The sequence below is a fragment of the Sycon ciliatum genome, chromosome 4 (genome assembly GCF_964019385.1).
Source record: "Sycon ciliatum chromosome 4, ocSycCili1.1, whole genome shotgun sequence".
Classification (NCBI taxonomy): domain Eukaryota; kingdom Metazoa; phylum Porifera; class Calcarea; order Leucosolenida; family Sycettidae; genus Sycon; species Sycon ciliatum.
This window is the reverse complement of record NC_088646.1, coordinates 40,313,728-40,328,820: the sequence shown is the minus strand read 5'-3', so window position 1 is coordinate 40,328,820 and position 15,093 is coordinate 40,313,728. Positions and strand designations below refer to the sequence as shown.

The 15,093-nt window shown below is 50.0% G+C and overlaps 1 protein-coding gene across 1 annotated transcript in view; it reads right to left on the bottom strand.

Moving 5' to 3' along the window:
• Positions 1 to 1,001: 1,001 nt before the first annotated feature.
• The window catches only part of LOC135816160 (PHD finger protein 14-like), a 55,344-nt gene continuing 41,252 nt past the window's right edge, over positions 1,002 to 15,093 (bottom strand). Inside the window, exons 25-26 of the mRNA XM_065329553.1 lie at positions 12,443 to 12,502; positions 1,002 to 2,992 (exon numbers count right to left, since the gene is read on the bottom strand). Coding sequence (XP_065185625.1) covers positions 2,516 to 2,992; positions 12,443 to 12,502 — 537 coding nt within the window. The 3' untranslated portion in view covers positions 1,002 to 2,515. The remainder of the gene's footprint in view (positions 2,993 to 12,442; positions 12,503 to 15,093) is intronic.

Below are 15,093 nucleotides of genomic sequence, written 5' to 3'. Positions count from 1 at the left end.
CTTGGCTGTAGAGTGTGTAGTGTGGTGGTCGACTCGACCTGCTGTCTGTGCACTTGCTGATTTGTACAGAGCGTGTTTGTAGTCAAAATAAATCCGTTTAGCGACCACGAGGCTGCCAAAAGGCACACCAGGTGCCCCTGAGCGCAGGGCTAGGCTGACGTCTGACATCGTCGACAGTCAGAAGTGTAATGTTTCATGTTGCTCTTACCTCCTGGCTAAAAGAGTAAAAGCTGGGCAATGAGCAGTTTGGCCACGTTTCAACGGTTTGGCATGTGTCATCAAGAAAAGGCATGTCGATGTAGATCTACATGATCCGGACCTTAGCCTTACACTTGTACGCTTAGTAATGACCTTCTTGTTTAGTAGGCCTTCTTGTTTCCTGTATCACGAAGACGGCATACAGGCATGCAGCACCTTACTATTCTTAGTCCCGTTGGACTTGGTGTAGTAACGCTATCATAATAGTATCTATAGTATAGCAGCTACCCGTAGCTTGTACCAGTGCAAAAAAATCAGTGCAACAATCATGTCCAGTCGAGTACCGGGGAGTCGTAAAATACCTCCCTGTCATGTGAAGTGGCACTTGTAACAGAACACCTGATATGATGAGTAGAGGTCTTGAGTCCGGTGTTACAACCATTGTTACCTGTCGCCAGTCGGGCATAAACAAACAACATACATATACCACCAGTACATGTACTGTAAAACCGGAAAGCTTACCGACCAAAACGTTTTTTAAACGTCTTTTGTAATTTTGGCATAACCATGATAACGATGGCTACCTAGTACCTAGTACCTGGTCATCCATCCGTATGCGCATCTTTACACAGACATCTCAAACCGGGTTCGCGATAACGTTTCTTCAAAATAATAACGAAAAAATTGGTCCTTCAAACGTTTGTAACTCGTTAGACTTTCCGGTTTCACAGTAACTCGAAACACCCCCCCCCCCCCCCCCCCCCCCTGCACGTACGTGCACATGCACACAAGAAACACCAGTCTGGACTTGTTGGTCCTGCAGCACTGGGCATGCATGGATATGGACCTTCAGATTACTCAGAACGTCATTGAGTGAAGCACTAGACGATGACAGTACTACTAGTAGTAGTTGGTAGCAGCAGCAGAAGCAGAAGCCAGTCACACAAGCTATGATGTGCAATCGACCGCATGGAGTAAGGGAATTGACACGAACGGATCACGCCATGCTAAGGTACCACAAACAAAGCACTGCAGATTGAGCACAACGAAAAATCAATACGCGCCACGGGGGGGGGGGGGGGCATGGGAAAACAATGAAGCCTAAACAGGAGGGGAATATTGCTAATAATGGCACATTTTGCCTACATGCATATTCAAAACAAGGCAGCCTAAAGCAGCTACACACCACTGCAGCAACAGCAGCAGCAGGGCTGAAGCAGTAGAATGCAGACTGTATTCCGTCCCTGCATTATCGCACGGGATTGGTAGACAGACAAGGCTACGGGCAAGGAACACAAGACAGCCTGATGCGATTATTTCGCGGAACGGATAAAGGAGCTAATAGAGATGCGGCACAATAGGTCTTGGGCACTTGAATATTGATGGTATATTTTGGGATTAAAATTTGAAGTTAGTGGTAACTAAGGTAGTGTCTGGCAGCACATGGGCACAACATCAACACAATCAGCCAGCAGTTGGAATTGGAGCATTTGTAACGACTAAGATCACGGAAACTTAATACAGGAGTAAAGGGGAACAAGACAGAGAGACGTACACACACATGCACCATGTACCCTGCACACTCACTCACATCATGTACCACACACACGCGCGCGCGCGCGCGCGCGCAAACACACACACACACCTATACTCACATGTACGCACACACACACACACACACACACACACACACACACACACGCACGCGCACATACACACAATCCTACCAACATCAGCTGTAGGTGTTAGCCAGGCAGAAGCCGATGATCACCTGAAATAAGCGTATCAGTAAGCCTGAATCCATAGCACAGTGAGCGGCGCAAGGTTGCTGGTTGCCTCTTCACAACAACAACTTGTTCTGCTAGCACTGTACACAATATGCACTGGTAGAGTGCCGCAGCATGCAACAAGCACAAGAAGAAAACTGGCAGCGTCCAGCTCTATGCCAACACAGCTGTGCAAGTAACGAGGTAACCATAGTGACGGCTGTAGGGACCGCGTAGGGACCAGAGGTAACCATAGTGACGGCCACAGTGGCAAAAGTAACCATAGTGACGGCCACACTGGCAGAGGTAACCATGGTAATGGATGCAGTAACCAACACTTGGAACATGTGAATAGGCCAGGCAGACGATCCAGAAGAAGAAGCAGCAGCCACACCTGGCTACCTCCTCAGGCAGGTGCCCGGAAGTGTATGTTGTGGTGTCGGTGGGCAGCATTGCACATGTGTGGCAAACCACATCGTCACACTTGCTTACAGAACATGAGCAGCACATCGTCGTCGTCGTCGTCGTCATCATAATCCTACAACAGCACATTACGCAGTGCCGTTCGGAGCAGGCACTGGTGCAGTGCTGGGCGCCTGCGTTGCTACATGCACATCGTTAGGCTTGCTACAAGGACCAGGCGGAGAAAGACGGCCACACACTAGCGAGCCGACGGCATTGGCTAAGTCGCCTGTCACAAGGGTGATAGAGGTCTGACGTACACGCTCCGACAAGTCCACTCTAGCCGTGGAGGTACCATTGCTACCAGCAGCAGGGTGTAGACGAACGCTCGATGTACTACCGTGGACGTGCCCAGGACTGGAGGTTACCTTGGCGTTGTCCCGTGGCTCGGTGCTTTTCTTGCGTGGTGACGTCACGGTGGAATGGCCCGGCGAGGCTTTAGAGCTACGCCTCCGGGTAATCTTCGGCTGCTGCTGCTCCATCTTATCAGCAGTTGCTTCAGCTTTGTCCAGGACGTCTTCGTTGCCCACCAAGTCTTCAGCAGACTGCCGACCCTGACTGCTATCCTGCAAACAAAAAGATGATGGAAAAGGAAAACAAAAACGGCGTAAGTCAAATGCACAGAAAACACGACTGTTGATGAGCTGCTGAGCAGCCTCCCCTACAATCAGGTGCAGTGATCAATGATCACAAAGCACACAGTTAAACACAATCATGCTGTGAATAGTTAATTAAACTGACTGCATGTGAGTAATCTCCAGTGCATTTACCAATCCCGGCCCCCTGATACACTACAAAGTCATGTATGTGTACCATCTTGACGAACTCTCCACGATGGGCCGGGATCGAGCAGCTTGGAGAGGCACCCGGTATAGCGCGCGTGCGGGCGATCTCGAGCCGAGGAACAGCAGCGGAACCATGTGTTGCACGATAATTGACAACAATAATAATTATCACTTGTATTGTGTCAATGCAGTCTGTCACAATGATGTGTCGACTTCACCATCTTGAATAAGAAAGAAGTGAGACTATGAAAAACCTATGGGCCAGGAATTGGCAAATGCACTATAGTCCAGCATGTATATCAGATGTGGGTGTATCATAGACATATATAGCCCCCCCCCCCCACACTCAGGGTGTGTGTGTGTGTGTGTGTGTGTGTGTGTGTGTGTGCATGCGTGTGTGATAACTGGCATGGCATCAGCCTCCTGGATACGGTCAGCAAGGTCTTTGCTCGCGTTCTTCAGGGTTGCCTTCAAGCAGTAGCGAAGGATGTTCTGCCGGATTCGCAGTCGTGTGTGTGTGTGTGTGTGTGAAAAAAAAAAAAAAATGAAAAAGACCAAAAAAGGGATTCACTGGCCAGAAAATGTCACTCCAAATAGCTGTATGGTGTAGACCAGGCTGAATAGTGACGGTCAATTCTTCAGCCTCGCAAGCTGTTGAATGGTGTAATCCCAGCACAAGTTGCTATGGCTTCTGCCGTAGCATTGCTATCATCGCCTCCGGCGATGGGCGTCAAAGGTCAAAGGTCAAAGGTGTGTGTGTGTGTATGTATGTATGTATGTATGTATGTCTCAGGTCTGAGGTGTGTGTGTGCCAGCTAGTTCGGTTGGTGGATGCACTTATGCCAGATAGTGTTGGGTCTGTTGCCAACGGGCTCGGCTGTTTGAAGATGTGATGTTGTACCTGCCACCTTTGTTGGTTTCAGGGTTCATACTTTCAATTACTTCCTCCGGAAACAAAAACTTCGTGATTTTTTCACTACTTTTCGCTGCTGTTATTTCGCTCTTTCTCTCTGATTATGTCAGCCTGGAAAGCTGACATGACATTTCGGAATAGTAGGAAAGCATAATTCATATTCTGGAGAGCCGACAGTCGTCGCAGAGCAAGGGTGTCGACGTTGCAAACAAAGCAAAGCAAAACATGTTTTTCATTTTCGTCCACCAGGCGCAATGGGAAGAAAAGAACTGCGCTCACTGCTCGTCGTTGCTATGTTTTAGTTCAGAGCTTGACAGAGCAGGACAACGGCACCGAGGAGCAAGAAGAGTGGAAAATGAATAGCAATAGCAGCTAGGGTTTAGAAATCTTCGCCATCCCCGAAATAGCTGTCGGCATGCGAACAGGTCGGCACAATGTCAAAACCATAAAATGTAGAGATGTGACAATCGTCCCTTCGCGCAGCAGAGCAAGATGAACAAGTTCAAAATAGAAGTCAACGTTCAGCCACTGCAGAGCCCAGACCTCAGCCTCGACGATGTGTCCTTGGTCCCAAAGGAGAACAGGCGAGATCTGATCGGGGCAGTCGGGAAGTGCTGGTACGACTATGATATCCCTCGGAAAATTTGAAATATTTGGCTCTGCCTGTGTTTGTCCTCGAGCGAGAGCGGAGGCGGTAATGAGTACCAATGCTGCAGCGCTACCGTGGTCTCCGCCGAGATGTTGGAGAAGGCATTCAGGTAACAGTAAAGACGATCAGGAACGCAGAGAAGCTTCTCTGCGACATACGACATCGCGTCTATCGACCTGCCACTTGGAACGGTTTCAGCCGTGATGAGTCGAGCGATGGCGACCCAAACTGAGACTCTACTCCCACTAATCGATCCTGTAGATATATTGTAGATGTCGATTGAATGTGTTGAAGTGTTTCTCTTCCAAAAGAACACTTCTGTTGAGCACAGTAACTCCTTGAAAAGGCATGTAAAAAGTCACGAAGTTTTTGTTTCCGGAGGAAGTAGAAGTATACATAGCGCCAAGAGTCCATAACCCCCAGAGTGTGCAACGCGCGATAGGGTCTTGTCACGACTCGTTTTCAACATTACGTCATTTTCATGTAGCGAATGTCGCGGCCTGCACGCGCAGCTACATGAAAATGACGTAATGTTGAAAACGAGTCGTGACAGACATTTATATGGCGTTGCACACTCGGGGGTCATGGACTCTTGATATTACTTCTGGCTAGAGAACTCTTGCTAGTGAAGCTTACTTATATCAGATCCACTGTGATTTAGCCACCCACACTAGTAGCAAGTATTACCTTCACCGGGAGCAGGGGTAACTGCAGTTGGATCCTGGGGCGGATACCCTGATGCTGTTAATCCTTTTTTCTGTACCTTTTCCTCGCCCACTTACTGAGGCGTGCTGAGCCCGTAAGTGGAATCATTTTCAAGTCCACCCATAGTTTGGGGATATTAGGGGGTGTCGGCCGTTGGGCGGTTCAATGTCCAGTTGAGTCATCTTTCCAAGATTCCTTTTGAGTCTCTCTCCCCTCTCCCGGCGGAGACCCACGTGACCAGTTTTGGCAGTGAGCAAGTACAGGTGTGTGTGTGTGTGTGTGTGTGTGTGTGTGTGTGTGTGTGTGTGTGTGTGTGTGTGTGTGTGTGTGTGTGTGTGTGTGGTGCGGTGCGGTGTGTGTGTGTGTGTGTGTGTGTGTGTGTGTGTGTGTGGTGTGTGGTGTGTGTGTGTGTGTGTGTGTGTGTGTGTGTGTGTGTGCAAGGGAGCAGGGGTAGGCTTGCAGTGCATAAGTGCCAAGAGAGTGACAACTGTGGCGACTGACCGCCTAGTGATGCTCCTCCTGTTGCCGAGGTCCCGGTATGTACAGCCTGCCAGCGTACTTTTAAGTCTACTGCTGGCCTCAAGCGCCATTGCTGTGGACCCCGCCCGAATCGCCCTACAGTGACTGATCGCCAGCACCTTAAACATCATTGCCGAGTCTGTAATCGACGCCAGTTTCGGAGGCGACAGGACCTGGAGCGCCATTTGAAGCACTGCCTACCTCTTCCCTAACCTCTCTGATAGTACCTCCCTTCGGGGAGGGGCGTGGCCATTTCTGGCAGCTGTCAATAGTAGTAGTAGTAGTAGTAGTAGTAGTAGTAGTAGTAGTAGTAGTAGTAGTAGTAGTACTACGGGAGATGGCGGAGGCGCTCCAGGAGGCGGAAGGCGCACGGCGGGCTGCTGTACAATCAAGGCGTCGGGCTGGCAAAGCATCTTTGGCCGGTCTGCAGGATCATCTATCCGCCACACAGCAGCTTTTGATGGACGTTGCCGGCTCTGCCGGTGTGTCTTCCTGGCTTACGGCGGAGCCTCGTCTGGCGCACGGCACCGTCTTGAATGCCAGTGACTTCCGTGATGCACTTGCTCTACGGTATGGTCTGCAGCTCCCTGGGCTACCGTCCACTTGTGTCTGTGGTGATGCCTCCACGATGGACCATTTGCTAACCTGCCCCGCCGGCGGGTATCCATCTGCCCGGCACGATAATGTGCGTGACATCCTGGCGGAGACGCTCTCCGAAGCTGTTCGCGATGTCGAGACAGAGCCACGTCTCCGGCCGCTGTCTGGCGAGGATCTGCCCTATGCGACGGCTAACCGGACTGATGAGGCTCGGCTGGACATTCGTGCCCGGGGCTTCTGGACAAGGCAGCAAGACGCTTATTTTGATGTTAGGGTAACCCACCCTAAGGCGTCTGTGCTGTCTGGTCCAGAAGTCCTTAACCAACTCAGGGCCCATGAACGGCAAAAGAAGCAGCAGTACGGTGCCAGGGTCACTGAAGTCGAGAGAGGCTCTTTCACCCCTCTTGTGTTCGCCACGAATGGGATGGCGGGGCCGGAGTGCTCACGATTCCTGGCGACACTTGCCGGTCGGCTCGCGGAGCGCAATAAAGACATCCGGTATTCAAGCATCGTCAGTGCATTGCGTGTTCGGCTGGCATTCTGCCTCGTACGGTGGGCAATAACCTGCTTTCGCGGTTGCCGATCATCCTACCAGCGTCGCGTCCGCTCGTCGTTGTTGGTGCAGTGTCGACAGGCTGCCGGCTGAGATTCAGTGTCCATGCGTCAATCTGGACAATATAACAATAGCTCAAAGACCTTAACAATTGATTACTTCTCTTGACATACTAGTGCATTCTCTCTTTCTTTCTCTCTTTCGTTCTTACTCACTCTTTTCCATCACTTGTGTGCTTACCATGGTATTTTTTGCCCGTAAAAGTGGTTTGGTCAGTAGTAGTAGTAGTAGTAGTAGTAGTAGTAGTAGTAGTAGTACGAATGCCCTCTTCAGTGTAATGCCTGTTTCGTGCTTTGGAGTTGGAGTTACAATTGTGTTCTTTTCTTGTTTTCTCGCTACCTTCTCTGATTATTGATTTTGAATTGCCTTCATCATTGTTTTGCTTTGAATCTCTTTTTCGTTTTTGTTCCTTTTCCATATTTATAACTTCGGGTTCTTTCAAATAAAGATTTTGACTAGTAGTAGTAGTAGTAGTAGTAGTAGTAGTAGTAGTAGTGGTAGTTGCGAGTTGCGCTGGTGGAGGACGGTTGGTGATTTAGGAGCTCTGGCTGATGAGGAAGCTTGGTGAATATTCTGGAGGACTGTTCATGGTACGTTGCTTTTTATTATTCGCTTTGTTGGGTTGTGTTGTGTTCCTTGCTGTTAGCTCTTTTGATTTGAAGTTTCCCACCTGTTTGAGGGACTGCTGCAGTGTTAGCACCTTTTGCCTGGCACTCTGCATGCGCTGCTGGGCTAACCTTTTTCTTTCGGGTGTTCACATCCTCACTGTCTGGGTAGCATTCTATTGCATTCACAACCTCTCCCGTAAGTTCATTTTGGTATGCACCTTGGGCGCAGCACCAGTGCCGTGTTTTCTTCACCTCGTTGGCTTAGTGTTTCCCCGTCGCACCTTTGCATTGCTCTGGTGTTGTTTTTTCTACATCAGTTATCAACTGGCAATTGTTACCGATTCTAGCAATTTTGCATTATCACCCGCTGCATTTGCACCTCCAGCTTCCTTATGCCACAGTAGTATGGCTAAATGTTGCACATGCGGTCCTTCTGGGACATGCAAATCATGTGTTTGTGTCAAGAACAGTAGAAAATGTACGAACTGTGCGCCAAGGGCGAAGTTGAGGTGCAGGAATCTATCAGCCGCAACCTGTGGCATGACTTCCGCCAGCCAGCCAATTGCTCCACCAATTAGCTCCAGTACGCAACGCAACACCGACCCTCCAGCTAGTTGCCCTGAACTGTCGACCGCAGCAACAGGGACAACGAGAGAGCCCCGGTCGTCTGATGTGGCCAACACCAGTGCTGAATCAAGCGTTCTTATCAGTGGGACATCGCCTGAACAGTCATTATTGCCAGGAGGAGATACAACATTGCTCTTGGCCGGTCTGGACGATTCTCAGCATAGTTTCGACGAAAACATATGGAACAGTTCGGCGGATGACATACAAGCTTGCTTCCAAGACGTATACAACGAATGTGTGCAGTGGGAGAGGAATCTGGTAATGATTCCGTATGGTTCAGCCGGGTCTTCGTTTGTGAATGAATTGGCCCGCTTAATATCAGCGTTTGCCGCTGACTCGCCACTTCGTCCCATCTCTTGGACAGCGGTAACGGTTGCGTGCCAGCTACTATTACAGCGACCTCACCCGGAGTCCCGGGCTGCTGAGAATGCAACCCACATCACGCGACGTATGAAATCGTGGTCATGTGGCAGGCTTGAGGACATCCTGGACGAAGCCAGGTGTATTCAAGCGCACCTACCCGCTGGGAAGCGTCGCCAGAAACTGCCTGATACAGTGAACGATACAACCTTCAGTCGACGAGTATTCGCAGGGAAGGTTCACTCTGCAGCGAGGATGGTAGGTGATGACTCACCTGGCTCAGTGCTGGGGATGGAGGACTCGGCCGGTGGTGACAAGACTGTGCGTGAGGTACTGCATGACAAGCACCCGTCTCCCTCACCGGCGGTTCCTGGCTCATTGGTGGCGCCGACCGACTCACAGCGGGTGAACCCAATACTCTTCGAGCGCATCACGCCAAGCCTCATCAAGTTTGTGAGCAGGTCCATGAAGGGCGCCGCTGGTCCGTCCGGACTAGACTCGGAGGCCTGGACCAGGATGCTAACGTGCTTCGGCCCAGCTTCCAACCGACTTTGCACTGCATTGGCGGATTCGGCACGCGTATTGTGTACTGCGAATATCGAGCCGAGTTTCATGGAGGCATTCACTGCCGCTCGCCTGATCCCCCTTGATAAATCCCCAGGTGTTAGACCCATAGCTGTTGGGGAGGTGTTTAGGAGGATTATAGGGCGAGCGATAATGAAGGTGATCGAAAGCGACGTCAGAGCTGCGACTGCCCCGCGCCAACTTTGCGTTGGCATGCCAGCTGCTTGCGAGGCTGCCGTTCAGGCAATGGCAGGGGTTTTTGGTCTTCCTGAAACCGAAGCCGTGCTGCTAATAGATGCATCTAATGCATTCAATTCTCTAAATAGGAATGCTGCCCTGCACAATGTTCCCGCTCTCTGTCCTGCTTTAGGTCAGGTGTTCAAGAACACGTATGGCGCGCCATGCCGCCTCTTCGTGGCGGGTGGGGGCGAACTTCTTTCCCGTGAGGGGACGTGCCAGGGTGACCCCCTTGCGATGGCCATTTACGCTGTTGCTGTTATGCCTCTCATAAACAAACTTTCACACGAATGTCCAAACACCACCCAGCTGTGGTACGCTGATGATGATTCCGCTGCTGGCACCCTTCAAGCCGCATCCCTTTACTGGTCTAAGTTATTGCAGCTGGGACCCGACTATGGGTACCACCCCAATCCGGAGAAGACAGTTCTTCTCGTGAAGCCATCTCTCGAGCACGCAGCGCAGGAATTATTCGCTGGGACTGGGGTGAGAATTGTTACGGATGGTTGCATTTATCTTGGTGGCGCCCTTGGGTCTGAGAGATTCCTGCACACATTTGTATCCGGCAAGGTTGATAAGTGGGTTCGCCAAGTCGAGCACCTTTCCGAACTCGCCACTACTCAGCCACATGCTGCATATACTGTGCTTGTGCGCAGCATTATTTCGCGCTGGCGTTATTGCCTTCGGGCCGTAAATTGCTCTCCCGACCTATTTACTAGATTGGATGATGCAATAAATAATTCCCTGCTGCCTGCCATTGCTGGTGTGTCTCTAAGCAGTGACGATCCCCTTCGTCAGCTTATGGGACTTCCATGCCGCCGTGGCGGGCTAGGCATCCCCCCAGTTGCACCATTATGTGAGGGTGAGTATTCGCAGTGTACCGAAGCCGTGCGCCCAATAATTGAGGCAGCCGTGCCACAGCTTGCTGCCGATAGCACGCGAACGGCTGCGAGCCGGCCGGATGCAGCTGAGGAGTTGGCCGAGGTCGAATTGGCGGATGAGGAATCGTCCGAAGAGGCAGTGGAGCGGAACTCAGTAACTAACATCAACAACGTGGAAGCTATGCCGCTGAATTCTGGGTCGGTGGATATTGTCTCTGCTGACCGGGAGCGCGGTGATGTTCGTTCTCTGGATGGAGGTGATGCGTCAGAGATTTGGCTCTCACTGCGTCCGACGCGTCACACAGTCAACAATGAAACCGCTGATGAGTCTCTAACCTCATCATGGCTTCCGCACCGGCCACCATCAGCTTCAATGGAAATTCCGTCACGCGATGCTAGCGTTAGCGAGGCTGTGATGGAGACTCGCCAGCGTTTAAGAGAAGGCAAGAAGAAGAGAGACGCTAGGGACATAGAGATCCTGGCCACAGTACATGATCACCTGACGCCAGACCAGCGATTCTTGGTGGAGATAGCTGGTGAGAAGGGCGTGTCCTCCTGGCTGACTGTTGAACCAAGGTCCGCCCATGGCACAACACTTAACAAATCAGATTTTCGAGATGCTGTGGCGCTTCGGTACGGTCTACCGCTTGATGGTCTTCCAACGAACTGTGTATGCGGAGCTAACTTGTCGACTGACCATGCCATGGTGTGCCCTTGTGGTGGCTATCCCACCGCAAGGCATAATGAGATACGTGATCTCATCGCTGAACTACTCAGAAGTGTAAGTCCCGATGTGGCAATCGAGCCCAACCTTCTCCCATTTGGTGGTGAGACATTGGCATGGTCAACATCTAACCGATCCCAGGAAGCGCGGCTTGACGTCAGGGCTCGTGGCTTTTGGACGCGGCAGCAGGAGGCCTTCTTCGATATCCGGGTAACGCATCCCAGGGCCACTTTGCTGTCTCGTGAAAAAGCCATGAGCCAATTGGAGCGCAATGAGCGGGAAAAAAAGCGGCATTACGCAGAGCGAGTGAATCAGATCGATCGGGGCACATTCACCCCTCTGGTATTTGCGACCAACGGCATGATAGGGAAGGAGTGTTCCGTGTTTTTGAAGGCATTGGTTAGCCGTATTCTAGAGAAAAATGCTGATTTGGTGTATTCTGTTGTTGTCAATCATTTGCGATGCCGTTTGTCATTCTGCCTACTTCGCTGGTGTATCACCTGTTTACGTGGCTCTAGGTCCTCCTATCGCTCTAAGCGCTCGGCGAGCTTTGTGAATGACTGCCGTGTGCTCTCTAGGGCATAGTTTTTCTTTGTCATCATCTCGCATAATGTCAAAATGTGATCTAAAGTTTGTTTTCCGGTGTCCTGAAGTTTTTTCTTCTGTATGAATCTCGGTTTCATTTCTGGCGGTGTTCAAGCAATTCTGGTTTGGATGTTTTTCTTTCCTTTTCTTTCCCCTTTTTCATGTATAAACATTGCTGTTGCCATTAATATTTGTTACCTTTCTATTTTGTTACAATTTTGCTGTTCGCCTTTTGAATTCATTGCCCTCCTTGCATTCACATCTTCATTGCTTTGTGCTTTCAATAAAAACACATTTCAGTAGTAGTAGTAGTAGTAGTAGTAGTAGTAGTGTGTGTGTGTGTGTGTGTGTGTGTGTGTGTGTGTGTGTGTGTATGTGTCTGAAACGACATGCCAAGTTCTGCGCTCGTGTTCTCACTTGAACTTTCCGACATTCGCTATCATTGCGTACGCAATGGGCAAGATCAAGGTCAAGGTCAAGGTCAAGGTCAAGGTCAAAGTGTGTGTGTGTGTGTGTGTGTGTGTGTGTGTGTGTGTGTGGTGGTGGTGGTGGTGTGTGTGTGTGTGTGTGTGTGTGTGTGTGTGTGTGTGTGTGTGTGTGTGTGTGTGTGTGTGTGTGTGTGTGTGTGTGCATAATGGCTACAACTTACAGAATCACTTGAGTCACAGCTGGAGCAGCGCCACGAGTAGCCTCGACTCTTTGGGCAGCTCTACCAAAGCAAAACACAACATGAACATAGTCTCAAATACACCAGGCAATCATTTTAAAAGTTCTTTTCAATAGAACTGCTAGTAACAGCGAAACAGCTGGGCAGAAGATGGCCTAACACTTAGCTTGTACTGTAAAGAGCTTCAATCTGGTTCAACATCTTTCATGTCCTTCGAAGTAAATACAACCTTGGCCTGTCACCAGCAAGCCTAGTGGAATACAGGGTTTGAGAGGCTTAGGGGCCTATTATATGTGCAACTCCAGCCTGGGCTGGAGCGAGCGGGCCAGCCCGCCCAGGGTGTTCACAGGTGGACGGCCGGGCTGGTCGCCAGCCCGCAGTGAGTTTATATGCGCTGAGCACACGCCAGCCCGTCGTGAGTACACTCGGGCTGGAGCGAGCGGGCCAGCCCGCCAAAGGTGTTTACATGTGCACGGTCAGGCTGGCCGTCGGCCCTGCGCGAGTTTACATGAGTTTAACAGAGTAGTTTTCTGCACTAGACATTCATCCGGGGGCTGAAGCACTTTTTACATTGCTGTTGTGAGAACATTATCGTGATAAAGGGATAGAAGACGCAACTAAACACAACGAAACCCAACTTCCCAATTTGGACTTTCATTTACGAGTACAGTATGAACCATTATACATATTTACTTCTACGCGGAAATACAGGTACAGTCAGACCTCGCTTATCCGGTCCTCTTTTATCCGGATCCCTCGCCATCCGGAAGAAAATCGTTGGTTACCGATTTACAGCATATGCCATGAATACATGCAATATGTGTGTTCGATTATCCGGTTCCCTCGCCTATCTGGATATTTTTGTGGAAAACGGATGTGTGCGGTTATGCGAGGTCTGACTGTATGTGGGGCAGAGATACATTGTGGTGAAGTATATGGCAGGAAGAATTCAGCGCCCTCTTCTAGTACTTCCCAATTTGGACTTTCATGTTCATGTATGAGCCATATACTTCTCGATGGAAATATGTGGGGCAAAGACACTTTGTGATGAGGTTTATGGCGGGTAGAATTCAGCGCCTTCTTCAACTCGTCCCCAATTTGAACTTTCATACATGTATGAGCCATAATTATACATTGTACACCTTAAACCATATTGTACAATCATGTACTTATAGACGGGAATATGAGGGGCAGAAATACTTTGTGATGAGGCATATGGCGGGAAGAATTTAGCGCCTTCTTCTAGTAGTTCCCAATATGGACTTTCATATATTATGTGATATATGAGCCATATACCCCTTACCATATGCTTCTCCATATCCCTAGACGGAAATAGGTGGGGAAGACATACTTTGTGATGAGGTATAACTGATGTCAACGAGGCAGAAGATCACATGCAACGGCTGTAGGACCACCTCAACGGGTTACGGTTTTCCTTCAAGTGAACTTCTCTAGTCATGGCTGATTATGACGATACATATGGCGCTACGAAGAGGAAGAGGAAGGTTTTCGCTGGTCTCCTGACCTTGTCGAAGACCTCATCGGATGTTTGCGTGCATATAAGAGCACCATGGAATTGAAGCAGCTTGATTTCAACGGCGACAAACCAGTGCAATATGAAACTGTTCGGAAGCACCTTGCCAAAATTCATAGGAGCAAAGAAGAGTTGCTCGGTCCGATCTCATGCACTACCCTTCCTGATTTTCCCGCAGAGACCAGTGTAATAGCCGAAGCCAAAGCGCAAATAAAGAAGGACACGGACCTCATCAAGAAGGGATCCTGTCGTGTCCAAGAGAAGATTAAAGAAATCCGGCAGTCTTTCAGCCACGCCGTTGCCAGTGGCAGTCGCAGTGGGAGTGGCAAGATAGTGCATGAGCATTATGACATGCTGAAGGAGATTTACGCAGGGTCTCCATGCACCGAGCCTCTAGCATCGGGCGTGGATACGGACAGTTTGCTCGCACCAGATGGCAGCTCCGAGGCGCAACCCGAGACACGTGAAAGTGGTCCATCAGATACCCTGGATGTCCTCGATGAATACGAGTCAGACACTGAAGTTGGCAGCAAGGATCGTTCTGCTAAACTGCCAACCGCTGACACGCCAAATCAGATACCTCGTCTGGTAGACAACAAGCGGAAACATTTGGAGAAGCAGTTACCAGCGTCCAAAAGGGACCAACTTTTCATAGAAGAGGCTAAGGAGGACCGAGAGACAAAGAAGGGTATGGCAGAGGCCATTAAGGAGTCGTCTGCATCCTTTCAAACTGCCATGGCAGGGATGCAGACGACAATGAGTGCGCTCGCGCAAGGGATGCCCAAATCAATGGAGATGCTAGCGCATGCCATGATGCAACAGCCGCAGCCAGCTCCCATGCCAAACTACCAGATGTATGGCAATAATGCTCAGTCCCCATTGTCATATGCATCAGCGTCTCAGCCTCCAGCTCCAGACATGGCCCAGTGGAATCCGCCATGCCTGGATGGCCCACAACAGTTTCGCAATCTCACGAGTGACTCTAGCCACCAGTGATTAGTTCACTCGTTATATACCTGTACTTGTTGCTATAATAGGATTCCTTTTTTTAAACGTGTTCACAGTTTCTTTTCTGTAGACAATTACACAAGTTTCCAAA